Consider the following 26,284-nt stretch of genomic DNA (forward strand, 5'->3'; position numbering starts at 1 on the left):
GATAGAACCCAGTTCTCCCACATTGCAGGCGGATTCTTGACCAGCTGAGCCACAAGGGAAGACTGATGACCCTGAATGAAAACATGTAAGATTTATCAGTGCACTTCTGAAATATACCTGATGTACTCAGGGCTGAGCAGGAAAGGTGGAGGAATCAAAGGAAGTACAAGCCCCTTGTAGATATTCAACCAATATTTACTGAGTTATTTAACCAAAGGAATGGAAACACAGGATGGTTTCTGCCCTCTAGCGCTTACAGTGTAACTGAAAGATTATTTATTCAGTGTAACTGAAAGATTAATTATATAAAACAAATTTAAAAATTATTAAGTATCATGTTTGTCAAGTTAGGGCTGGGGTATGACTTTTCAACTTACACGTATTTCTGTCTTTAAAACTTGGGAAAATGTGCCAGCAATGTAAGGCATAACGCAAATTCTAGAATAATTTCACGTCATTCTAGATAACACAAGCATGTGCATTAAATCATCTTCACGTAAATCATCACCCCCAAATTTATAATACAATTTTCTCCTAGAAAGCAGTTTTAAATCCTCTTATAAACTGATTATGGAAGAAAAAAAAAAAATAGAAGCACAAATTTAAAAACATTCTATGCAAAAATGTTAACCCTAGCTTTAACCATAAACCGGTTTCTAAAAAGCCTTCGATTCAGGCTGGACTGTTGGCACGTAAGTGCCAGAAAACACCTGCAGATGAGTTTTCTTGTTAAGAAGTCAGGGAAGCTCTCAAACCTCTGCACGTGACTGACAGCCAACACCCGGCTGCAGATCTGGCCAGGAGCACCCGAGGGGCCGAGGCTCACCGTGCCTGTTCACGTCCTCACTCCACCCTCCACCAGTCTGATGTTGGAGGGAGAGGTGGACAGTGTAAAAGGGCTCATTTCTCAACGTGTGAATACACACAACTGAATGTTAAGTCCACCTGTAACTCACACCTCAGTGTCATTATTTCAAGTGGTACCTGCTTCCTTCCTGACCGCCAGCCAAGGTGGCCTCGTGAGGAGCTAGAGAGGGAAGCCGGCCCAGGGTCAGTGCTGGCAAGGCGTGTCCTTTCTGTGGAACCTGAAACCGCCGCCTGCTGCTTTCCTACGCGGTCAGTTCTGATGGGACCGCCGTGTCTGCACTGAGCAGACAACCTGGTGGTAATGGACACTTACTGACCTTTTTACCTCCTGAATAGACTTCTCCAAGTAAAGGCTATTTTGAAGATCAGTGTAAAAGAATTTTTAAGGAATCATGAATCTTGATTTAGAACACAGATCTGACTTTATTATTTTTATCAGTCTGAATTTATTTATATATCCTATTCATACCTTTATACCGACTTTAAATAAAATTAATCTGTTTACATAAAATCATGTTCAGCTCCAATAAAACTGTAAAAAGATTACTTTTTAAAATGCAATATTTAAAACATTTGAAATAATAAAAATAACATGAACCCAGTGATATTTAAAATTATCATGCTATTCTCACAAAAGAGATCAATGCAAAATAGGTATCATCTGATGTTTTCACTCAATTTGTGACATTTCTAATCTCAGACAAGTATTTTCATTCAAGACTAATGCTTTACCTGCTCCTTGTAAAGACACTGCACTATTGCTGCATATTTACTAATGATTGTTCACAATTATTATTTTTCTAAAATTTCACATAAGAATCATTATTACATTCATTAATGCAAAAATTCTTAATTTTTAAAATGTCATTATTTCTTATGCTGTTTTTAAGAAGCCAGCTAATTGAGAGCTTTGAGGAATTAAAAAAAAACAAAAACAACCCAAGAAACAGCAGTTCCACACCCTAAGCTGATGGGGTCTATGGAACTCCCAGCTGGACCAGGTACTAAAACCAAGGGTTAACCACGCCACCCCTGAGATTTCCACAGGACACGTCAGCCATCCACACCTGCTGCTCAGTCGCTCGGTCGTGTCCAGTTCTGGCCCGTGGACTGTGCCCACCAGGCTCCTCTGTCCAGCGTAGTCTGTTGTACCCAGCTGCTCACCCAGGAGCAGTGCCACCAAAGAAACCAGACTCCAGTCACGGCTGTGTCTAACTGTTCTTCTCAACCTGAGTAACAGCTGACTATTCAGGGGACGGACAAAGGGCTACAGTGTTTAACTCCAGCGGGCTTGCTAGGGCACCTGCCGGGTGCCCTTCAAGTCCTCCTGCTTTGGTGTACTTGTTTAACTTGCACTTGGCCTGCCAGGTTCACTTCTAGAGTATTCGGCCCAATCCAGCTGAGAGAGTCAATTCCTAGGCAGGCTGATAAGAAGTCCAGGGGTCCCTGAGGAGAGAGGTCTGGGGTTCTCAAGGAGGAGGAAAGGACAAAAACTTTTTTTTCTTTACATTCTTTAGTCTTAGTCACATAAAACATTTTTTTCTTTAAGCCCGGAACTGATGATTACACAACAAACAACTCAGAGTTTAACTCTGTTCTAAGGATTATATAACAATGATGTATCCTGCTTGAGGACAGTTTTTCCTTCCTGAAAACCTTCTGACTAATCCTGATATCTTAAAATGTGTATTATGGGAGTGGCTCTGCTAGGATCTTTCTATTGTTAAATTCTAATTCTGTTATCCTAAAATGTAAATTATGGGAGTGGGTCTGGTAAAATTTTCACAAACCTGAGGAATTATTTTGATTTATTGTAATAATTAACTAAAAAGTATCTAACTCCCTTGCTAACACTAGTGAGGGGGGCACTCTCTGTCCCCCTTCTGATGTCTGTGTCAGAAGCTTTCTCAGTCCCTTTCCACTTTAATAAAACTCTGCTACACAAAAGCTCTTGAATGATCAACCCTGGTCCCTGGTCCCAAAGTTAAATCTTCTTCGGAGATCACCAATCCAACACCGTTCACCGTAAGCTATCACAACAAGTATCTAAAGACAATCAGACTCGTAATTTTTCCTACTTGTGTAACAAAATGCATAAATTAAGATAACATCTGTTTTTATTAGCAAAATGTAGACAGCTGGCCCTCTGCATCCGGCTTCTACAGCCATGGCTTCAACCAACTATGGATAGAAAATATATTTTTTAAAGTTTTTAAATTTCTAAATATGTTTTTAAAAGCTCTAAAAATCAACTATTTACATAGCATTTACACTGCATTTCAATTATTCACACAGCATTTACACTGTGTTAGGTATTATAGGTAATCTAAGAATGATTTAGATTCCGGCTTCCCTGGTGGCTCAGTGGTAAAGAATCCACCTGCCAAAGCAGGAGACTGAGGAGACAAAGGTTCGATCCCTGGGTCAGGAAGATCCCTTGGAAAAGGAAATGGCAACCCACTCCAGTATTCTTGCTGGGAAAATTCCATGGACAGAGGAGCCTGGCCGGCTACAGTGTGAGGGGCTGCAAAGAGTGAGACACAACTTAGTGACTGAACAACAACGGAGATGATGGAAAGTACACAGAGGTTACACGCAGACACGAGGACACTGTTTTCGTAAGAGGCGGGAACATCTGAAGACCAGGGCTCCTGAAGGTGATCCCTGTGAGGAGGGACTGTACACTAACACCGCCCATGAGACCCGTGTCATTTGGAAAACGCAGCTGCTCTCCCACTGTTCTTTACAGACAGATTTGTATGAAGACAGAAATCAACACCTGTAGCATCAGCAGGTCTGATTAGCAAACACAGGAGTAACAGAGACTGCCCGTGACTCCAACAGCAGTGACAGGAGCCGGCTACATGGTGAGCTGCAGGCCGCCATCCACCACCAGGACGTGCCCTGTCACATACGGCGACTCTAGAAGAAATACGGCTGCCTGGGCCACGTCAAGGGCGTCTCCAAACCTTCCCAGAGGGATATTCTTCTTTAAAAGTTCTTCATTCAAGTCTTTTGTCATATCTGTGTGAATGAATCCTGAAAGAGAAATGTTTGCCTGTTTAGTTGAAAAACGTAGACACTAAGAAACACTTGCTCAATTAAAAACATTCACTGCTGGAAATTTAATCTGAGATTGTTAATAAACCTTGTTTTAGGAAACAGAATTTTGCTAATAATCAAACATTCAAGTCCTTATCTTTTATTCAGTTTAGTTCAATGAAGAGTTACTCAACACTAAAATATTTGACCACCAAATATTTGGTCCAACTCTTAGCACAATATAAGTGGATGGATATAAACATGAATAAGAATTCAGTTCCTCAATTCCATTCCTAAAGTTGAAGCTTCAATGCTTTGGCCACCTGATGCTAAGAGCTGACTCATTTGAAAAGACCCTGATGCTGGGAAAGATTGAAGGCAGGAGAAGAAGGGGACAAGAGAGGATGAGATGGTTGGATGGCATCACTGACTCAAAGGACATGAGTTTGAGTAAACTCCGGGAGTTGGTGATGGACAGGGAGGCCTGGCGTGCTGCAGTCTACGGGGTCACAGAGTCGGGTACAACTGAGTGATTAAACAAGAACAAACTCCTCAGAGAACCTGTAAGTCAGGGAGCCTAGCAGTGGCTGCCAGTCCAGAACTGGGGGCAGAGGCCAGGTTGTGAGGAAGGCAGCTGTCCCTGGCGCTGGCATCTGCTCCTGGACACGATGTTGGACAAGCAGAGTAGGAACCTGTCCCAAACCCAGGCACCGTTCTCTCACTGCCAGAAGCTTTTTTTTTTTTTTTTTTTTCAAATAATAGACTTTATTTTCTAGAGCAGCTGCAGCTTTACAGAAAAACTGATCAGAAAGGTGAGGGAATCCCACACAAGCCCCTCCCACACTGCGTCCCCCAGGACCCCCAAGTATTAACGCCCTGCCTGAGGGTGCTGCATGACGGACCAAGAGTGCCGCGGAGGAAAGTCACGGCTCACGTCAGGGCTCAGCCGCTGGCTGTACAGCTGTTTGGTCTTGACAAATGCATCACCACGCATTCACCACTACATCATGGACAGCAGTTTAACTGCCCTAAGTCTCTAGCTGCAGCTTCTTAAAATTCATACATATCATCTCCCAAAGTCCAATAAAATTAAAAAACATGAAGGAATCAAACCAAAAGCATGAAGCTAGTCTCTAGGGAAACTAGTCCAGGCCCCTACCAAATTTCACTACTATTTTATGCTGCAGCTCGTGAACAACAGGGTCCTGAATTATAAATACATTCACAACCAGGGCACTGCACATAAACAGGCTCCCGGACTCTGTCACGTCTCAGAAGACCCGTGCAGGGGTATCAGTAGTCTGTAAACGCTCCACGCACCCACATTTGTGCCCATACTGTTTCCCAACCTCTGCTCCCTCCTCGACCCCAGAGGACTATCTCCCAAAGCAATTTGCCATTTTATGAAGCTCTGGAAATTCTGCTTTACTGCTCGTTTACTACATACACATGTACAATGCCTTTCAAGCTGGGCTATAAAAATGAAAAACCCCAGTCGGTGCCACTGTGCGAAGACGACGTCATTGTGACTGCCACTGACCAGGCCGAGGCTTCGGTGGCTGCAAAGCCATCTCTCCTTCAGCCAGCGAGGGAACGGAGGGACAGGAGCTCAACTGAGGACACGGGTGCGGCTGCTGCACTTCACATCGGTGACAACATGCTTGGTACATTTCTTCCAGACAGGAATGCCTTAGGAACCAACAGTCTTACTCATAAAAGCAAGTGCATGGTTCTTGTCCAGTGAGGGTTTATATCTGTCGGCTCCCAAGGAAATGAACTTCCTTCACCCATTTTTGGCTAGCTATGTTGTTGTTGCCGTTTAGTTGCTCAGCCATGTCAGCCTCTCTCAGGACTGCATGGACTGTAGCCCACCAGGCGCCTCTGTCCATGGGATTCTCCAGGTAAGAATACTGGAGTGGGCTGCCATTCCTTTCTCCAGGGGATCTTCCCGACTCAGGGGTCAAACCCATGTCTCCTGCATTGGCAGGTGGATTCTTTACCACTGAGCCATCAGGGAAGCCCTGGCTAGCTACAGAGTATAAACAAACAGCATCTCACTTCCATATGGCTTGGTGACTATTTTAGCTTTGAACAGCTTGATCTATAGCAGAGATCTGACACTTAAGTAAGACACCAGGATGTCAGCCTCTCTCAGGCACCAGCACCACCACCTGCAGGATAAAGCTCCCTGCTTAGATGTCTGTCCTCTGACACAAGTTCCTAGGACCTAGAAAGAATTAAAATAATCCCAGACACTTCTTTAGGGAGATAAAATAAGACTGTCGCCAAAAGCTAGACCAAGACTTTCACCAGGGCAAGTGTGTGTGTCCTAACATTACGTCTGTGAAAATGCACAGGGAGGCGGCGTGACAAGCCGCTGCCCGCCGAACAGCGCCGGAGAGCAGCGAAAGTCGTGTCTGCCGCGCGTCTGCCAAGCCTCTGCAGCACCTGCCAGCCAGCCTCGGCCCCAGTCATGAGCACAAAAGCGCCTCAACTGAAAAAGACACTGAGGGTCCCCGGAGAAATCCGTGACTGCCGTGCCATCTGTCCAAACGTCACACGCTTCAGTCCTCGGAGGTTCAGTCCCCCGTGACACGCACTCATGTGCGGGCAAAGTAAATCATGCACAAGCCGCAGTGTCAGCAGCTGAACCAGCAAAAGAGCAAGAACAACAGTGGAAGTGCCCCCTGGGAGGCAGAGGTCACAGGACGCCCGCGCACCCGTGAAGCACACCTCCGGCTTCTGCCTCAGGCGGCACAGTGCACAGCGGCCACAGCAGCCACACTTCTGCGGACAGACGGGAGGCGGGTGAGTGGCTGCGAAAGGCTGGGGAGACTGAAGGAAATGGGGACTCCCGAACACTCGGGGCTCCAGGGTTTCTTTTGGGACGATGAAAATACGTGTTCTCAAGTGGGCCGCAGTGATGATGGAACGACTGTGTGACTGCACTCAACTCAGTACATCAGACACTCTAAATGGGCGAATTACACTATGTCATTACACTGCCATAAACCTATTATTTAAGAAGTAAAACAGTTCTACATGTAGCAACATGGAATCAACTCCAGCAGAGATTGCTCTATGAGGAAAGCAAGGTACACAACATTCTTACACATATGCGTTGTGAATGACACGTGCTGCTGCTACATGAGCAAACAAAGGCTGTTGCAATCGGCGCCACATCGCTGAGCCCTGAGGGCCTCCGGGCAGACACGGACAGGCTGCTGCCACTGCAGGCCATGCCCTGCGGGACCCCGCCCCAACACTGCGCCTGCAGGGGGCTCAGGATGGGAGCCCAGGACGCTGGCCCGGATGTTAGCCGAGCACATGTCAGAGGAGTGACTTCAGGGAGCCCAGACACTTGCATCTTCATACACAGAGGAGCACTAAATTCCTTAATTTGAGAGGTCTGGTTTTCTCTAGTAAATAGTAATCTTGTGATGTTCTGACAACCTGGCTTTCGTCACAAAAACTCCCATGTATCTTGGCTCTTTGCACCAGTCCCTCAGAGCTATCACAGAGGCTGCCTCCTGGACAGAACACACACACACGTCAGTGGCTTACATATGAAATACAGAGAAAACTATACACACACACACACTTTACTGGCTTACATATGAAATACAGAGAAAACTACACATGCCACACACACACTTTACTGGATAATACATGAAATACAGAGAAAATTATACACATCACACACACACTTAACTGGCTTATAGATGAAATACAGAGAAAACTATACATATCACACACACACCTAACTGGCTTATAGATGAACTGCACAGAAAATGACACACACACCACACATACACTTTACTAGCTTGTAAGTGAAACACAGAGAAAACCCAGCTGCAGGGGTTGCCTCTGAGGAAGGCACTGGATGGCCAGAAGACAACCCACTTTTCACTTTAAGCTTCTTTGTACTTTTGAATTTTGTACTATGTGTTTTATTACCTATTGAAAACACAGTTTTAAAAGTAATGTATCCAAAATAGTTTCAATTTATCAAATATTCTGTTTCTCATGTTCAATAATAATCAGTAACATTTATCAACGATGGGAAATTTACAGCTACTGTAATACCAAAATTAGCAACTAACTTATCTTTTAAAAGTTAAAAATCATTAGGAAGCAAATGAGAGGCTAATCTATTAATTTGCTTGTTTTTGTTTTTCTATTATGATTCGCTTTTTAACTGATTTTTCCTTCATCGGAATCTCCATTTGAAGGTGACCAAGAAAACTAACATTAAAAATAAACATATTAAACAACCCAATCAAAAAGTGGAAAAAAAGACCTCAACAGACATTTCTCCCAAGAAGAAATACAGATGGCTAACAAACACATGAAAAGATGCTCAACATCACTCATTATTAGGGAAATGAAAACCAAAATCACAATGAGATACCACCTCACACCAGTCAGAATGATCATCATCAAAAAGTCTACAAACAATAAATGCTGGATAGCATGTGGAGAAAAGGGAACCCTCTTGCACTGTTGGTGGAAATATAAACTGATAAAACCACTATGGAAGATGGTATGGAGATTCCTTAAAAAAACAGGAATAAAACCACCATATGACCCAGTAGTCCCACTCCTAGGCATATACCCTGAGGAAACCAAAACTGAAAAAGACACATGTAACCCAGTGTTCATGCAGCGCTACTTAACCATAGCTAGAACATGGAAGCAACCTAGATGTCCACTGACAGATAAATGGATAAAGCTGTGGCACATATACACAATGGAATATTACTCAGCCATAAAAAGGAACACATTTGAGTCAGTTCTGATGACTCAATGGATGAACTAAGAGCCTATTATTCAGAGTGAAGTAAGTCAGGAAAAGAAAGATAAATATCGTATACTTTGGAAGGAATGATGCTAAAGCTGAAACTCCAGTACTTTGGCCACCTCATGCGAAGAGTTAACTCATTGGAAAAGACTCTGATGCTGGGAGGGATTGGGGGCAGGAGGAGAAGGGGACGACAGAGGATGAGATGGCTGGATGGCATCACGGACTTGATGGACGTGAGTCTGAGTGAACTCCGGGAGTTGGTGATGGACAGGGAGGCCTGGCGTGCTGCAATTCATGGGGTCGCAAAGAGTCGGACACGACTGAGCGACTGAACTGAACTGAACTGAATGCATATACACAGAATCTAGAAAGATAATACAGAAGAATTTATTTTCAGGGCAGCAATGGAGAAACAGACATAAAGAATAGACCTATGGGAAAGGCGGGAGGGGAGGAGAGGGTGAGATGTATGGAGAGAGTAAAGTGGAAACTTACATTACCATATGTAAAATAGATAGCCAATGGGAATTTGCTGTGTGACTCAGGGAACTCAAACAGAGGCTCTGTATCAACCTAGAGGGGTGGGATGGGAGGGAGGTTCAAGAGGGAGGGGATATATGTACACCCTATGGCTGGTTCATGTTACTGTCTGACAGAAAACAACAAACTTCTGAAAGCAGTTATCCTTCAATTAAAAAATAAATAAATTAAAAAAATATAAAAATATTAATTCTGGTATTTCTCAGCTCTGTTCAAAGATCTGAAGAATCTGGTTGAAATCACTATCTGAAATTAACAAGTAACCCATAGAATCAATTAGATGCTACCATTTCAGCTTGTACTTTGCTCCTGGTTGATGAAGCATATTCATACCAGGCTTATAGCATAGTCAATTTCATATATTATACTACAGCCAATATAATATAATAAAAGTCACTCTACTCAATGTCCACATTTCTGGCAACAGGTTTTTTCTTTCCTGCAGTGTAAATTGCAGTGGAAAGTAATATCTCTAGAAAGGCTATACAAGCACACTTCCCTAACACTCAAAAAATTTCCCTTTGGACACAACTGGATCCACACTGTTTAGTCTGTTGCCTTAACAACTAATTGACTGACAAAATTAAGCATTCCTTCTCCAGCGTTTCCATAGCATCATGCGGGTACCTACTTTGCACTCATCACATGGCAGTGTAATTATCTGTTTACACGCCTGTCTTTCCCACTGCACTTACTTCCCTGTGACACAAACACCTTATTCGTGTTTATAATCTGGAGCGCTGCCAGCCCTGGCACACGGGACACACTCGGGGAGTCTGCTGAATGAGTTACTAGACGTGAGGCACACTTGCATCACGCTCCAAGCATGCAGCTCGCAGCTCACTGTGACCCAGAGCTGACTCTCCATCACCCACACTGCTGCAATCCGCAAAGTGGGAAGCACGTAACAGAGCCCCCAACCCACAAACCATCTACTCTGCACATTAAAGTCGGCCCACACTAACACCCTGCTGGGCCGCACGAAGCACACACACACTCACCGCGCTGTCAGGACCACAGGGCCACTTGGGGATTACCTTTAGAAAAAGAATGCGCCCATAGCAAGTCACTTCTCAAATGTTTACGGACATGGAGCCAGTGTCTGACTGAACACTCAACGGGGACGCAGGCCACTCCTGACAGGTCCCTGCTGGTGGACAGCTCTGGGCCACACTGGGCAGAGCGGCCCAGGTCGCGCTCAGCCTGCTCACGAACCCCCAGCGCACCGGCCGCAGTGCCCTCGGCAAGCTGGGACAGAGGTCCCGTGGCAGCCAGCGGAAGTTCAGGAGGGTATCCATCGTCTCTGAAAGCACAATAACCAAGCCTGCCATCATACCAGCTCACGAGTGACAACGCAGATTTGAGTTTTAGCACCTTTTTATTAGTCTCAACTAATCCAGACAATATTTATAAACTAGTAATTTGTCAAAAGGCAAATAACGTAAAGGTAAAAGTTATAAAATGGGAAGATCCAGACAGTTTAGAAAAATCATATTATGAAAAACCCAAAAAGACTTCAAGTTTGTAACGATATAAAAGGAATCACACAGAGGCCCTTCACTCACTAAAGAAGCAACTACAGCTACAATCACTGTTAAAATCAACTACTTCAGAGTCAGTTTTCAAAAGAATTCTCCCTCCTGAGTCTGCGTAAAGTATCTTTTTTCCTTCAAATTCCTCTCCGTGTTGAAATTCTAATGTGAATATGGGGTAGCTCTCTGAGGCGCAGTGACACCCAGTGAAAGACATCTTCTCCATTTTGAAAACAAACGTACGTGACCTGTGACATTAATACTTTCTTCTCTACAAACACTGGCTTTCTGGAGTACAGGCTGACCTCGTTTTAAGGGGCCTTGCAGATACTGCACTTTGGGGTTTTTACGAGTTGTGGGTTTGTGGTAACTCTGGATCAAGCAAGTCCATCAGTGACATTTTCCCAACAGCCTTTGCTCAGTTCATGACTCTGGGTCACATTTTGGTGATTCTTACAGTATTTCTGACTTTTCATTATTACTGTATTTGTTGTGGTGTCTGTAATCAGTGACCATTGATGTCAGCATTACAGACTGACTTGCTGAAGGTTCAGATGATGGTTAGCATTTTTTAGCAATAAAGTATTTTTTAGTTTATTTTCAACTGGAGGATAATTGCTTTACAATGTTGTGTTGGTTTCTGCCGTTCAACAACATGAATCAGCCACAGGTACAGATATAAACACTCCCTCGAGATCCTGCCTCCCACCCACCCACCCATCTCAACTCTCCAGGTTGTCAGAGCAGTGGGCCGAGCTCTGCGTGTTATACAGAAACTTCCCATTAGCCATCTATTTTACATACAGTAATACATGTTTCAGCTTCCCTGGTGGCTCAGACGGCAAGGTCCGATGCTGTAAAGAGCGATATTGCATAGGAACCTGGAACGTTAGGCCCATGAATCAAGGCAAATTGGAAGTGGTCAAACAGGAGATGGCAAGAGTGAACGTTGACATTCTAGGAATCAGAGAACTGAAATGGACTGGAATGGGTGAATTTAACTCAGATGACCATTATATCTACTACTGTGGGCAGGAATCCCTTAGAAGAAATGGAGTAGCCATCACAGTCAACAAAAGAGTCTGAGATGCAGTACTTGGATGCAATCTCAAAAACGACAGAATGGTCTCTGTTCGTTTCCAAGGCAAACCATTCAATATCACGGTAATCCAAGCCTATGCCCCAACCAGTAACGCTGAAGAAGCTGAAGTTGAACGGTTCTATGAAGACCTACAAGACCTTTTAGAACTAACACCCAAAAAAGATGTCCTTTTCATTATAGGGGACTGGAATGCAAAAGTAGGAAGTCAAGAAACTCCTGGAGTAACAGGCAAAGTTGGCCTTGGAATACGGAATGAAGCAGGGCAAAGACTAATAGTGTTTTGCCAAGAGAAAGCACTGGTCATAGCAAGCACCCTCTTCCAACAACACAAGAGAAGACTCTACACATGGACATTATCAGATGGTCAACACCGAAATCAGACTGATTATATTCTCTGCAGACAAAGATGGAGAAGCTGTATACAGTCAGCAAGAAAAAGACCAGGAGCTGACTGTGGCTCAGATCATGAACTCCTTATTGCCAAACTCTATATTCTCTGCAGACAAAGATGGAGAAGCTCTATACGGTCAGCAAAAAAAAGACCAAGAGCTGACTGTGGCTCAGATCATGAACTCCTTATTGCCAAATTCAGACTGAAATTGAAGAAAATAAGGAAAACCACTAGACCATTCGGCTATGACCTAAATCAAATCCCTTATGATTATACAGTGGAAGTGAGAAATAGATTTAAGGGACTAGATCTGATAGAGTGCCTGATGGACGGAGGTTCATGACATTGTACAGGACACAGGGATCAAGACCATCCCCAAGAAAAAGAAATGCAAAAAAGCAAAATGGCTGTCTGAGGAGGCCTTACAAATAACTGTGAAAACAAGAGAAGCAAAAAGCAAAAGAGAAAAGGAAAGATATAAGCATCTGAATGCATAGTTCCAAAGAATAGCAAGGAGAGATAAGAAAGCCTTCCTCAGCGATCAATGCAAAGAAATAGAGGAAAACAACAGAATGGGAAAGACTAGAGATCTCTTCAAGAAAATCAGATGCCTGACTTCAGGCTCTACTACAAAGCCGTAGTCATCAAGACAGTATGGTACTGGCACAAAGACAGAAATATAGATCAGTGGAACAAAATAGAAAGCCCAGAGATAAACCCTCGCACCTATGGACACCTTATCTTTGACAAAGGAGGCAAGAATATACAATGGAGAAAAGACAATCTCTTTAACAAGTGGTGCTGGGAAAACTGGTCAACCACTTGTAAAAGAATTAAACTACAACACTTTCTAACACCATACACAAAAATAAACTCAAAATGGATTAAAGATCTAAACGTAAGACCAGAAACTATAAAACTCTCAGAGAACATAGGCAAAACACTCTCCAACATAAATCACAGCAGGATCCTCTATGACCCACCTCCCAGAATATTGGAAATAAAAGCAAAAATACACAAATGAGATCTAATTAAAATTAAAAGCTTCTGCACAACAAAAGAAACTATAAGCAAGGTGAAAAGACAGCCTTCAGAATGCGAGAAAATAATAGCAAATGAAGCAACTGACAAACAACTAATCTCAAAAATATACAAGCAACTCCTACAGCTCAATTCCAGAAAAATAAATGACCCAATCAAAAAATGGGCCAAAGAACTAAATAGACATTTCTCCAAAGAAGACCTACAGATGGCTAACAAACACATGAAAAGATGCTCAACATCACTCATTATCAGAGAAATGCAAATCAAAACCACAATGAGGTACCATTTCATGCCAGTCAGAATGGCTGTGATCCAAAAGTCTACAAGCAATAAATGCTGGAGAGGGTGTGGAGAAAAGGGAATGCAAACTAGTATAGCCACTATGGAGAACAGTGTGGAGATTCCCTAAAAAACTGGAAATAGAACTGCCATACGACCCAGCAATCCCACTGCTGGACATACACACCGAGGAAACCAGAAGTGAAAGAGACACGTGTACCCCAATGTTCATCACAGCACTGTTTATAATAGCCAGGACATAGAAGCAACCTAGATGTCCATCAGCAGATGAATGGATAAGAAAGCTGTGGTACATATACACAATGGAGTATTACTCAGCCATTAAAAAGAATACATCTGAATCAGTTCTAATGAGGTGGATGAAACTGGAGCCTATTATACAGAGTGAAGTAAGCCAGAAAGAAAAACACCAATACAGTATACTAACACATATATATGGAATTTAGAAAGATGGTAACAAGAATCCTGTATGTGAGACAGCAAAAGAGATACTGATATATAGAACAGTCTTTTGGACTCTGTGGGACAGCAGGGTGGGTGGGATGATTTGGGAGAATGGCACTGAAACATGTAGAATATCGTATGTGAAACGAATCGCCAGTCCAGGTTCGATGCAGGATACAGGAAGCTTGGGGCTGGTGCACTGGGATGACCCAGAGGGATGGTACGGGGAGGGAGGTGGGAGGTGGGTTCAGGATGGGGAGCACGTGTACACCCGTGGTGGATTCATGTTGATGTATGGCAAAACCAATACAATATTGTAAAGTAAAATAAATAAACAAAAAACTGAAAAAAAAATATTGGCAAAAAAAAAAAGAAAATCAGAGATACCAAGGGAACATTTCATGCAAAGATGGGCTTGATAAAGGACAGAAATGGTATGGACCTAACAGAAGCAGAAGATATTAAGAAGAGGTGGCAAGAATACACAGAAGAACTATACAAAAAAGATCTTCACAACCCAGATAATCACGATGGTGTGATCACTCACCTAGAGCCAGACATCCTGGAATGCGAAGTCAAGTGGGCCTTAGGAAGCATCACTACAAACAAAGCTAGTGGAAGTGGAATTGAGCTATTTCAGTTGAGCTATTTCAAATCCTAAAAGATGATGCTGTGAAAGTGCTGCACTCAATATGCCAGCAAATTTGGAAAACTCAACAGTGGCCACAGGATTGGAAAAAGTCAGTTTTCATTCCAATCCCAAAGAAAAGCAATGCCAAAGAATGCTCAAACTACCGCACAATTGCACTCATCTCACATGCTAGCAAAGTAATGCTCAAAATTCTCCAAGCCAGGCTTCAATACTACATGAACCATTAATTTCCAGATGTTCAAGCTGGACTTTAAAAAGGCAGATGAACCAGAGATCATATTGCCAACATCCGCTGGATCATTGAAAAAGCAAGAGTTCCAGAAAAACACCTACTTCTGCTTTATTGACTATGCTAAAGCCTTTGACTGTGTGGATCACAATAAACTGTGGAAAATTCTGAAAGAGATGGGAATACCAGACCCTGACCTGCCTCTTGAGAAACCTGTATGCAGGTCAAGAAGAACAGTTAGAACTGGACATGGAATAACAGACTGGTTCCAAATCAGGAAAGGAGTACATCAAGGCTGTATATTGTCACCCTGCTTATTTAACTTATATGCAGAGTACATCATACAAAATGCTGGGCTGGATGAAGCACAAGTTGGAATCAAGATTGCCAGGAGAAGTATCAATAACCTCAAATATACAGATGACACCACCCTGATGGCAGAAAGCGAAGAACTAAAGAGCCTCTTGAAAGTGAAACAGGAGAGTGAAAAATCTGCCTTAAAACTCAACATTCAGAAAACTAAGATCATGGCATCCAGTCCCATCACTTCATGGCAAACAGATGGGGAAACAATGGAAACAGTGACAGACTGTTTTCTTGGGCTCCAAAATCAGTGCAGATGGTGATTGTAGCCATGAAATTAAAGATGTTTGCTTCTTGGAAGAAAAGCTATGACCAACCTAAACATATTAAAAAACAGAAACGTTACTTTACCAACAAAAGTCTGTCTAGTCAAAGCTATAGTTTTTCTAGTAGTCATGTATGGATGTGAGAGTTGGACTATAAAGAAAGCTGAGCTCTAAAGAACTGATGCTTTTGAACTGTGGTGTTGGAGAAGACTCAAGAGTCCCTTGGACTGCAAGGAGATCCAACCAGGATCCAACCAGTTCATCCTAAAGGAAATCAGTCCTGAATATTCATTGGAAGGACTGATGCTGAAGCTGAAACTCCAATACTTTGGCCACCTGATGCTAAAAAGCGACTCACTGGAAAAGACCCTGATGCTGGAAAAGATTGAAGGTGGGAGGAGAAGGGGACAACAGAGGAGGAAATGGTTGGATGGCATCACCAGTGTGATGGACATGGGTTTATCTAGGCTCCGGGAGTTGGTGATGGACAGGGAAGCCTGGCATGCTGTAGTCCATGGGGATCACAAAGAGTCGGAACTACTAAACAACTGAACTGATATGTACCTCAGCTTCTTTATCCATTCAGATGTTGATTCACATCTAGGTTGCTTCCATGTCCTAGCTACTGTAAATAGTGCTACAGTGAACACCGGGGTACGTGTGTCTTACTGAGCAATGTGGCGCGTATTTTCACGTGTTTATTGCTCATCTGGATGTCGTCTTTGCAGAAATGTCTGTTTAGGTCTTCTGCTCATTTTTTGATTGGGTTGTTTGTTTTTCCCATATTGAGCTGCATGAACTGCTTATATATTTTAGAGATTAATTCTTTGTCAGTTGTTTGCAATTATTTTCTCCCATTCTGAGGGTTGCCTTTCCATCTTATTTCTAGTGTCTTTTGCTGTGCAAAAGCTTTCAAGTTTAATTAGGTCCCATTTGCTTTTTTTTTTTTAATTTCCATTACTTTAGGAGATGGGTCAAAGAGGATCTTGTGGTATTTTTAAATTAAAGTGTGAACATTGGTTTTTTAGATGCAGTGTTACTGCACATTTAATAGACTACAGTATAGTATAAACATAGTTTTTATATGCACTGAGAAACAAGGTTTGCTGATTGCTTTACCGTGATACAAGCTCTACTGGGGTGTCTGGAACCAAACCCGCAGTCTCTCGGGTTATCAGTAAGTCAGTTACTGCAGGCAATGATGTCATGAAATGTGCAAAGGACATCACCAAGGCAGCCTTGTTGGATTACCTCCTCTGATTCGTCCTGTTATGAAAAGCACACTGTATGACAGTGCTATTCACATATTTTAAATATAAAGACGTGTTATTTCTTTAATCTAGATGCAGGGACTATGTTAGGGAATGGATGAATTGTTTGAAGTTCTGCTTTGACAAACTGACAACGTCTAAATTAGCAAACACTGTATCCTCATGAGCAGCAAACAGATAACACATCCCCAAAGAGGACAAAGACAATTAAAATGCAAACAGTTCTGCCAAGGGGTACAACTTGGGCTCAACTGCAGTATATACATCACCAATACGCCTCATCCCACTTACCTGACATTCATACATTCAGTTCTTGAGAGTTCCAAGTTATGCCTGACTTTTAAATGGGGACTTTCTCTTGTGTCCAGCACAGATACAGCATGCCTGGCCTGAGTCTTGGCCCCCAGCCCCATCAGACAGAGTTCAACACCCCCCACCACCATGCTCCATGTTCTTTGTGGGGTCCCGGCTCCTGTCCCCAACCCCCTGAGAAGTGCTTACAGACACAAGACCGGTCTTTGCTATTATTTTATAAAACCATGCTGCTAAGTCGCTTCAGTCATGTCCGACTCTGTGCGACCCCAGAGATGGCAGTCCACCAGGCTCCCCCGTCCCTGGGATTCTCCAGGCAAGAACACTGGAGTGGGTTGCCATTTCCTTCTCCAATGCACAAAAGCGAAAAGTGAAAGTGAAGTCACTCAGTCATGTTTGACTTAGCGACCCCATGGTCTGCAGCCTACCAGGCTCCTCTGTCCCTGGGATTTTCCAGGCAAGAGTACTGGAGTGGGTTGCCATTGCCTTCTCCATTTATAAAACCATAGATTCACATAAATTAAAAGAAAAAAGTTTCCACTCACCTGGTGCAACTACATTCACTCTAATTTTCTTTTTTGCTACTTCTTTGGCAAGAGCACGTGAAAATCCGACTAATCCTCCTTTACTGGCACTGTATACAGACTGGCCGGAATTGCCTTTTAAACCAACAACACTTCCTAGAAAAAGAAATGAGAGCAAATTCAAACTACATTCATAGGGTTATTATTCTGCACGTTCAGATAGTCTATAGTAAACAAACAAGGTACAAACCCTTACCTCGTCTTTTGCTAAAATGAGGAATTCTAACCATTGTCATTTGAGTAGCAAGACTTAGAGTCTGCTCAGAAACAGGAGCCGAAAGAAGCTCATGTAGAACCCGGAGGACTAGGCAGGGGCTGAGAACTGATCCACTAAATGACAGCACTCATGCTCATCTCTGAGGAGGTGGAGCATGATAAAAAGCCTACAGAGTTTATAGAGGCTTCCAGGAGGAAGAGGTTAAAACCAGAACAGACAAGCCAGGTAAAGACTGATTTTATGACATTGCATGAAGTTTTTATTTCCAGCTAAAAAACAGTTCATTTGAAGATAAATTTTACTAAATTTCAACTACTGTTGATTAAATTAACAAAGCTTCTACTGTAAACTTTTTGTAAAATTGTAATTTAGTTACTTTCAGAGATGTATCAACTTGTACTGCCTAGTTAAAGATTCTTGGGTGGCTCAATTATATGAATATGAAAGAATAACTTATAACCCAAGTATCAACTGTATGCAAATAAATTCTTGGAGAACAGAAATTGGGGAAGTCATTTTCTGCATCAATGACCTGTATATGTAATGTAGAGTAAGGGAGTTAGAGAAGGCGAGGTTCAGAAAAAGAACCAGACTGGCACTTTACAAGAACAGATCACCTTTAATGAGGCGAAAAGGGGCAGCATTCCGATTAGTGAGCTGCTGCACTAACCCAAGAAAAGAGTAAGTATATATAGGCATGTATGTGGAAATCTACTGTCTTAAGGAGACCTATTCTTCTCCAAGGTTGTTCAGAGTAGTTATCTCTTAAATGGCTGGGGCAAAGAATTCTGGAGATCGGCCAGAGGCTGGACTGGCTAGGAGCTGGTCATAATCAACCTTGATGTCCACTTTTTTCTTTGGGTGAGAGAGTTCTTTGTTTTGCATAGAATGGTGGGGAGGACCTGTGTTGGGGGCCAGAGTGAGGTACTCCGCCCGAGACAAAGGTCATGAGGAAGGAGGCTCGACATATGCAAAGGCGGGATCGAGCCTCAGGAGTCCCCCTGGAACTCCTCGAGCATCTACCCCCATAACCAGAGCCTGCCTACTTTACTACTTTGTGCTCTCACCTACACATCTGACTTTACGGGGGGCTGTCCCCCACCACCTCTTTCGGAGAAGGAGTTAACCTAGAGCTCCAGTTAATAATAATTCCTGGGCGTGATAAGAGTGTTTTAACCTACAAACTCCTCTGAAGGTTCTCTAGCCTGCCTGACAGGCTTGTCCGGCCACATGTGATTGCTCACAGCCTCCCAACCGTGAGAGGCACGAGATGCTTTAAACCTTCTAAAAACAGGTTCCTTAGAAAAGTTAGAAAACTATTAGTATAAGTATAATGGGCTGATTAGAAATTGTATTGGTGAAGGGTTTTTCATTTGTTGAGCCAATGTTTGTTGCTAAGTCTCCACATCCCCTGCCCTTACACACATTAATGAATATATAGAAGAAATAAGTATTAACCTTTGATACTAATCACGTTAGACCTTAGGCTAAGTAAATTCTTTCCTTAACTAAAACCCACTACACCGTCACCCTATAGGAATGTAACTTTATTTGGGTGGTGTCTGTTTTAAGAATAATCACCCCTGGAGAAATAAGTGTCCTGGTTGACTGACCGTTGTCACAAGGAGAGGGTAGTAAATTGTCAGCAGGCCCCCCCCTGGCCAGAAGATGATGTAACACCCCTAAGACCTCTGTATACATTTGTGTGAAGCACCTGACTTTGATAAAAGTCAGGACTGCTGTCCCCACGTGAATTTTGCATAACATCTCAGTGTATAAAAGTAGACCATGGAAAATAAAGAATTGGGATCAGTTTCTAGAAATACTGGTCTCCCCATGTCGCTCTCTCTCTCACTATGGTTGAGTCTCCATCTGGAGCCCGGAACCCACCATGCTTACTAATTATGCCTGGGCTTCTAAGATCCGACCGGGGAGGCCTCAGTGTGTCCTCTCCTTCGGGAGAACGGAAGGACGCCTGCGGCCTACGTAAGTGGTGCAAACTTCTTGTCTTGAAGTTTTATTGGTCTCCCGCGTAAACCAAGCTACTCAGCCTCTTTTCTCCACTGAATTTTCCTACTGAGCTATCCTTATTCTATTACTCTTTATATCCTTAATTAACGTTTAATTAAGCAGTTGTTTCCTGATCTTCGCCTACGCCGACTCTCCTTCCAATACCCTGGATCAGCCGGGGCTGATCCCCGGCAGACCTGGAAGGCAGTTTGAACTCCAGGCTATTTTGAGCCATGTAACTTTCCTTCAGGTAATATAAAAAGTAACCAAGAACCTCAAAAAAGAAGGAATGATGCTAAAGCTGAAACTCCAGCACTTTGGCCACCTCATGCGAAGAGTTGACTCATTGGAAAAGACTCTGATGCTGGGAGGGATTGGGGGCAGGAGGAGAAGGGGACAACAGAGGATGAGATGGCTGGATGGCATCACTGACTCGATGGACGTGAGTCTGAGTGAACTCCGGGAGTTGGTGATGGACAGGGAGGCCTGGCATGCTGTGATTCATGGGGTCGCAGAGTCGGACACGACTGAGCGACTGAACTGAATTTTAGAGAGAGAGAAAAAAAAAAACTCCAAATACTTATCATCAGCAAGTCCAAGAATAAAATATTGATCCACACTAGGTGTTACATGTTAGTTAATGACAAAGGAACAGAAAGGAGTGCAGAGAGAGTGAGAAAAGACACTCTGATCAGACAGAGGAAATGCAGGTGGGGTTTGGGGGAGGAAGAGAAACAAAGAGAAACACAAAAAAGAAAAATAAAGACTTGGAGGCAAGGCTGAGCAGGAGGCTTGAGCAGCTGTGGTTCCACCACACACAGCTGTTCCTCTGCAAAGGGCTAACTTCTGAAATACCAACGTCCTTTCCAGAAATTTACAGTAACCTCTTTGGTCATAGAGACCCCTAGAGACCCCTAACTTATTTTCAGTAGTCTATTTTATTGACTTACAGCACAAGTCTAAAAGTCTGCATGTAAGCAAAAGGCTGATAGGGGGTTTGTTTTGTGCATGTCTAAAGAGGGGATGTTTCAGAGTTGAACAAATACCCCCCTTTACCAGGAGAGATGTGCATGGTAGTATACCAGCTTACAAGAACCCAGATCATTACCTGGCTATGTCAGATAGCAAAAGTCAGCTCAGTTACTAATCTTTCAGAAGAAAATTGACCTCTCATATTTTTAAGGGTAAATATCCAAAAGGTTCTAATTCTTATTAGCACAATATTCTTTCCTTTGGTCAATTTCAAAAAGGAAGCACTCTGTATTCTGGCTTGGAAAAACACTTCCTGTTTTAGAGGAGGGTCACTTACTCTAAGGAGCAGCATCCCTTTTTTATGGCCTATAAGGTATCACCACTTAAATGGGAGACGGCAGGCATGCTGCTATTCTCAAATTACCACATTGAAACAAAATCTCAAGTCACTCTGCATTTTAAAGTCTACAGGCATACACTCCACTCTGCCCTATGGGGCCGGTGAACTGAAGCCCAGGAGTTACTTAACATCCATTCTAAACACTGAAAAGGTTATTCTCTTAAGAAAACCTCCTCTTAGACCTCTGTGCTGGATTTGCTAGTGACGCACACAGCTGCTGCAGAAGTCATTTTTTAGCCCTCACCAACTACAAGTTTTTCATTCCTTGATCACATTTTGAAAATTTGGTTTCATGTAAGAATCAGGATGTCCAATTTTTCTTAAATGTGCAAAAGAGCTGGTCAAACTGAACCACATTTGTGCATAGCAACGACCTGCTGGATCGGAGCTATTCCACACAGCCTCTGGACTCCAAAGCTGGGGGCCTCAGATCAGGTATCTCCAGGTGTGTGCTGTCACCTCCCCAGTCCCTGGTGGTGTCACTCCATAACACCTGCTTGACCGCTAGAAGGATGTGAATTGGTGATTCCTGTTTCACCTATTAATCAGTTAATAAAATCCTTTTTCCATGGGTAATAAAGACACATTCTGTCCAAGTTTCACAGGTAAATAAACTCCAAATCAGCTGATTAAATTTCTGTGGTGCCATGAGATAATACTATACACGCAGAGGTAAAGACTCACCTACATTCACAATGGACCCTCTCTGCTGTTTAATCATTGTCTTCAGGGCAGCTCTACAGGTCAGCATGGAGCCCAGGAGGTTAGTATGGAGCTGAGAGAGCATATCTTCAGTATTTGTCCTTACTAAGAGGTTATCCCTACGAAAAAAGCAAAATCAAACCAAAACAATCCCGTGTGATTTAAAAATGGGGCAAGACAAATTAAAAAGTCAAGAAATAGATAATATTTTTTTTCTAAAAGTAGAATATAAGAAGAGCTTTGCCTCTGAGTTAGCCCATTTTAAACTTGATCTGTGAGGAAACATATATAGTCACAACAGTGGTAACCCAGGAAGTACTAACTGGGAAAAAACAAGAGAGTCATTTGGTTTCTGGTAAAATTCTTTAGCTCAATATGGGTGTTGATTACAATGTTGAAACTAAACTGTACCCTTAATACGTGCACTTCCCAGACATCATATTATACCTGTACCACACACACATATAACTATTCCAATAGCACACGTTTAGTTTAAAAAGGTTTTTTTCCTCTGTAATAAAATAACATTTTGACACGCAAAAAAACTAAACGAAACCCTTATTATAATCTCAATATAAAACAATGAAAAAAGTGTGCAGCTTGACAGACCAAATTTTAAAATACATAACTTTTCTTCCAATTAGAAGTAAAACAAGTTAATATACTAACTCATATTAATCAAAAGAAAATTAGGACGAAAAAAAATTAGAAATGTACTTAAGTTTGTGACCAACCTGTTAATTCCAGCTGCATTTACCAAGAAATTAACGTGACCTAAATTTTTCTCTATCTCTTCAAATGTATTTTGAACATCATGTTCTTTGGCAACATCACAGCTCAATGCCAAATGGTCTCCTACACAACAAAATTAAATTAGAATTACTAATAAAGTATACCTTGGCTGTAAAAATGATTCAGTACACATTCATCAAACACCTACTATGAGCTAGTGTCAGTGAAGTCGCTCAGTCGTGTCCGACTCTTTGCGACCCCATGGACTGTAGCCTACGAGGCTCCTCTGTCCATGGGATTTTCCAGGCAATAGTACTGGAGTGGGTTGCCATTTCCTTCTCCAGGGGATCTTCCCGACCCAGGGATCGAACCTGGGTCTCCCACATTGTAGACAAGACGCTTTACCGTCTGAGCCACCAGGGAAGTCCTATGAACTAGTGTAGTAGTGTCAATTACTCAGTTATGTCCCACTCAGTAGGGTCTGACTCTTTGCAACCTTTTGGGCTGTAGCCCACCAGGCTACTCTGTCCATGGAACTCTCCAGGTAAAAATACTGGAGTGGGTAGCCATTTCCCTTCTCCAGGTGATCTTCCCAACCCAGGGATCCAAACTGGGTCTTCCTGCATTGCAGAGGGATTCTTCACCATCTGAGCCATGGAAGCCTTAGATCTGTTCTATCCAGAACTTGAGATAAAGGATGATTAAGTCCCAGAGTCCTGATCTCATGGAGTTCAGTCTAAGAAACTGGATGGAGGAAGGTGGGGAACAAGCAGAAGCAAAGTAATGCAACAGAATGTAAACCTTAAAACACTTTTTTAATCAACAAAGGTCAGGGAGCACCTTTCTCATGTTCATAGCACTTTGTATGAGTCACCTACCAATATTTACAGTTTGACACTGACCCTATGCCATTTAATTCAGCAGTTCTCTCAGTTTTATATTCCTATTTTGTAAACTTGAGACATTCCCAGTGGCTTAGCAGTAAAGAATCTGCTTGCAATACAGGAGACACAAGAGACACGAGTTCAATCCCAGGGTTGGGAATATCCCCTGGAGAAGGAAATGGCATCCCACTCCAGTATTCTTGCCTGGAAAATTCCATGGACAGGGGAGCCTGGTGCGGCTACTGACCATGGGGTTGCAAAGAGTGGGACACGACTGAACACGCTTGCATATATAAGCTTAATGTCTAATTCAGTTACATTCTTGTCGAACTGGTTTCTTGGCTTTGAAATAAACTCTAGGGTTTTTCTGTTTAACTATAACACAATCTTATATGGCCATTACTATAGCGTGACTATTAGAAAAGATGAAACAAAGCAGGAAGCTGTTTTTTAAAATGCTCAAATCATGAAAAAAATTTTACTAAAAACTGTTACCTGTTTTTTTAAAGTCCACTTTCTGGAAATGTTTAAATTTTAAAAAAAGAAAATTAAACTTCAAAGAAAGCACTCTTTATTCACCATTATACCACTTAACACTCTGCCATTTTTTTTTTTTTTTTTAAAGGTAAACAATTCTTTTCTGGCTAACCTTGCGTGGTACATTAACACTAAAATTACCTTCTTAAACCTCTGGAGACTTATGTGAAGTCGGGGCGACGATGCGTAAAGGTGCCCCGACAGTGGACGAGGTGCCCCTGAGCCCAGCCCTCCTAACTCTAGCTGCGAGCTCGATCCTTCACAGCACCCCGTCTCACTACCAGCCAGAGACTGAAATTCGCACAGCAACTGTGAATCCATTCCTAATACAGGGGGGGGATGAAATTTAAGCGGAATCTGCCGGAACAATCTCACTGTCCCTTGGTGAAGGTCATCAGGGCATAAGAGTGCTTCAACGCTGTGGACACCGGGAGGCGAGCCCACGCACATCCCGTACTAGTGCAGCCGCCAGCGGCCCGAGGCGGCACTCCCTGCGCATGCGCACACGCGCGGGCCTCCTCCCAAGACCCGAGCACGCCTGTGCCGCCCCTCGCCCAGTATGGCGGGGAGAGCGCCCAAGACGGCTTCTTGTACCTACACCGGCCGCGCGAAGAGGGGGTGCGACCCCGGTCGGTACCCACCGCCGAGGTCCCCGGCCGCGGCTCTGGCCCCCTCCAGATTCCGGGCGACGATGGCCAGTCGATAGCCTCTCTGGGCCATCAGGCGGGCCACCGCCCTGCCGATGCCCCGGGAGCCTCCGAACACGGCGCACACCTTGTCCATCTGGGACGCGGAGCCGCAGGCCCGGGGGAAGAGGCTACAAGAGACGGCCCTTCCCAACGGCCTCGTAAATTCACACACCGCGGCGCGCTCAAACTGAATCGCGGGCCTACGGCTGCCGCCGCCGGATTGGAACCAGTGCGGGCCCAGAAACCCAGAGCGCCGCGACCGCTAGTCACGTTGGCGCGTCGACGTCAGCGCCACGTGCTCCGGGCGGCGCGCCCCCGGCGGATGCCAGCGTGGGCCGGCGGGACAGTACAAGGGCCACACTGCACGCTGGGACTTGTAGTCTTGGTGCAGGCGGAAGGGCGTGGGGCCGTGTTGGGAGAGAAGGGCTCCAGGCTCGGGGGGGGGGGGTGGGGCTGCCCTGTAGGAAGTGGGCCTTGGGCATCGGGTTACTGGATTCTAGATGTTATGGGTTAAATCAAGGTCGTGCCGACAGGGACTCGGGCATGAGGACCCCGGATATATGCTCCAGGTTGTGTTTGGCTGAGACCCAAAGGAGTGGCACGTGGGTCAGACTCGCAGCAGACCCCAGTCCTCCTGCTGTGGAATTTGATTCCTGTGCCTGCCTGAATATCTTGCATTGCACGCGGATTCTTTACCATCTGAGCCACCAGGGAAGCCCGTCAAACCAAAATTTTGGAGTTTGGAGCAGAACGTTTTATTGCAAGGTTGTAAAAGGGAACAACAAATCTGACCCCATATTGGGTCAGTTGTTTTACTATAACCTTTGTAGTCTATGGTTTCTGCTTTGGGTTAAGAATGTTGCCTATAGCCTAAAATATACAAGGGAGCCCATAATCAAGTCTCTGCCCTTTAAAAGAAGGCAATGGCACCCCACTCCAGTAGTCTTGCCTGGAGAATCCCAGCGACGGGGGAGCCTGGTGGGCTGCCATCTATGGGTCGCACAGCATCGGACACGACTGAAGTGACTTAGCAGCCCTTTAAAAGTTAACGTTTTTCCAACCAAATAGAGATTAAAAAAAAAAGTTTTAAAACAGAGAATAACATTTGTCTTGTAGGTTTATAGGGTCTTTGTGATCTGGCCTACTTGGACATCTGTGAGAACATGAAATTCTGCGCCAGGTCTGCAAAACCAGCCATACCTTTAAAAATGCTTTGCTGAAACCCTTCAGCGAGTTTGGGGGTTCCTTGGATACAAGGCACCAGTCTCCTTGCATGGCCCTTCAATAAACCTGTCTCTGCTCCAGACTGTCGACTGTTGGTATCATTGGCCCCACTGTGCATCTAGCACAGGAACTGAGTTCGGTAACAGTTTTGGCAAACGTGTTGTTATGGGCAAA

At 43.7% G+C, this 26,284-nt stretch overlaps 1 protein-coding gene across 1 annotated transcript; it reads right to left on the reverse strand.

Annotated features, from left to right (window-relative positions):
• Window positions 1-253: 253 nt before the first annotated feature.
• Window positions 254-25,178, reverse strand: CBR4 (carbonyl reductase 4). Its single transcript, XM_027548919.1, has 5 exons — window positions 24,839-25,178; window positions 22,779-22,899; window positions 22,027-22,163; window positions 17,705-17,839; window positions 254-3,906 (listed from the first exon to the last, which is right to left on the reverse strand). The coding sequence occupies exons 1-5, from the start codon at window positions 24,978-24,980 to the stop codon at window positions 3,728-3,730; spliced, it is 714 nt and encodes a 237-aa protein (XP_027404720.1). The 5' UTR covers window positions 24,981-25,178; the 3' UTR covers window positions 254-3,727.
• Between the last annotated feature and the right edge of the window lie 1,106 nt (window positions 25,179-26,284).

Source organism: Bos indicus x Bos taurus, chromosome 8 (genome assembly GCF_003369695.1).
Source record: "Bos indicus x Bos taurus breed Angus x Brahman F1 hybrid chromosome 8, Bos_hybrid_MaternalHap_v2.0, whole genome shotgun sequence".
Classification (NCBI taxonomy): domain Eukaryota; kingdom Metazoa; phylum Chordata; class Mammalia; order Artiodactyla; family Bovidae; genus Bos; species Bos indicus x Bos taurus.

Excerpts from the sequence above, each read along its gene's own strand:
- CBR4 (XM_027548919.1), bottom strand. The coding sequence starts at position 24,980 with ATGGACAAGGTGTGCGCCGTGTTCGGAGGCTCCCGGGGCATCGGCAGG. Across the intron at positions 22,164-22,778 it reads AATGCAGCTGGAATTAACAG|GGATAACCTCTTAGTAAGGA; the intron begins GTTGGTCACAAA and ends CTTTTTTCGTAG. Across the intron at positions 3,907-17,704 it reads AGTGAATGTAGTTGCACCAG|GATTCATTCACACAGATATG; the intron begins GTGAGTGGAAAC and ends TTTCTCTTTCAG.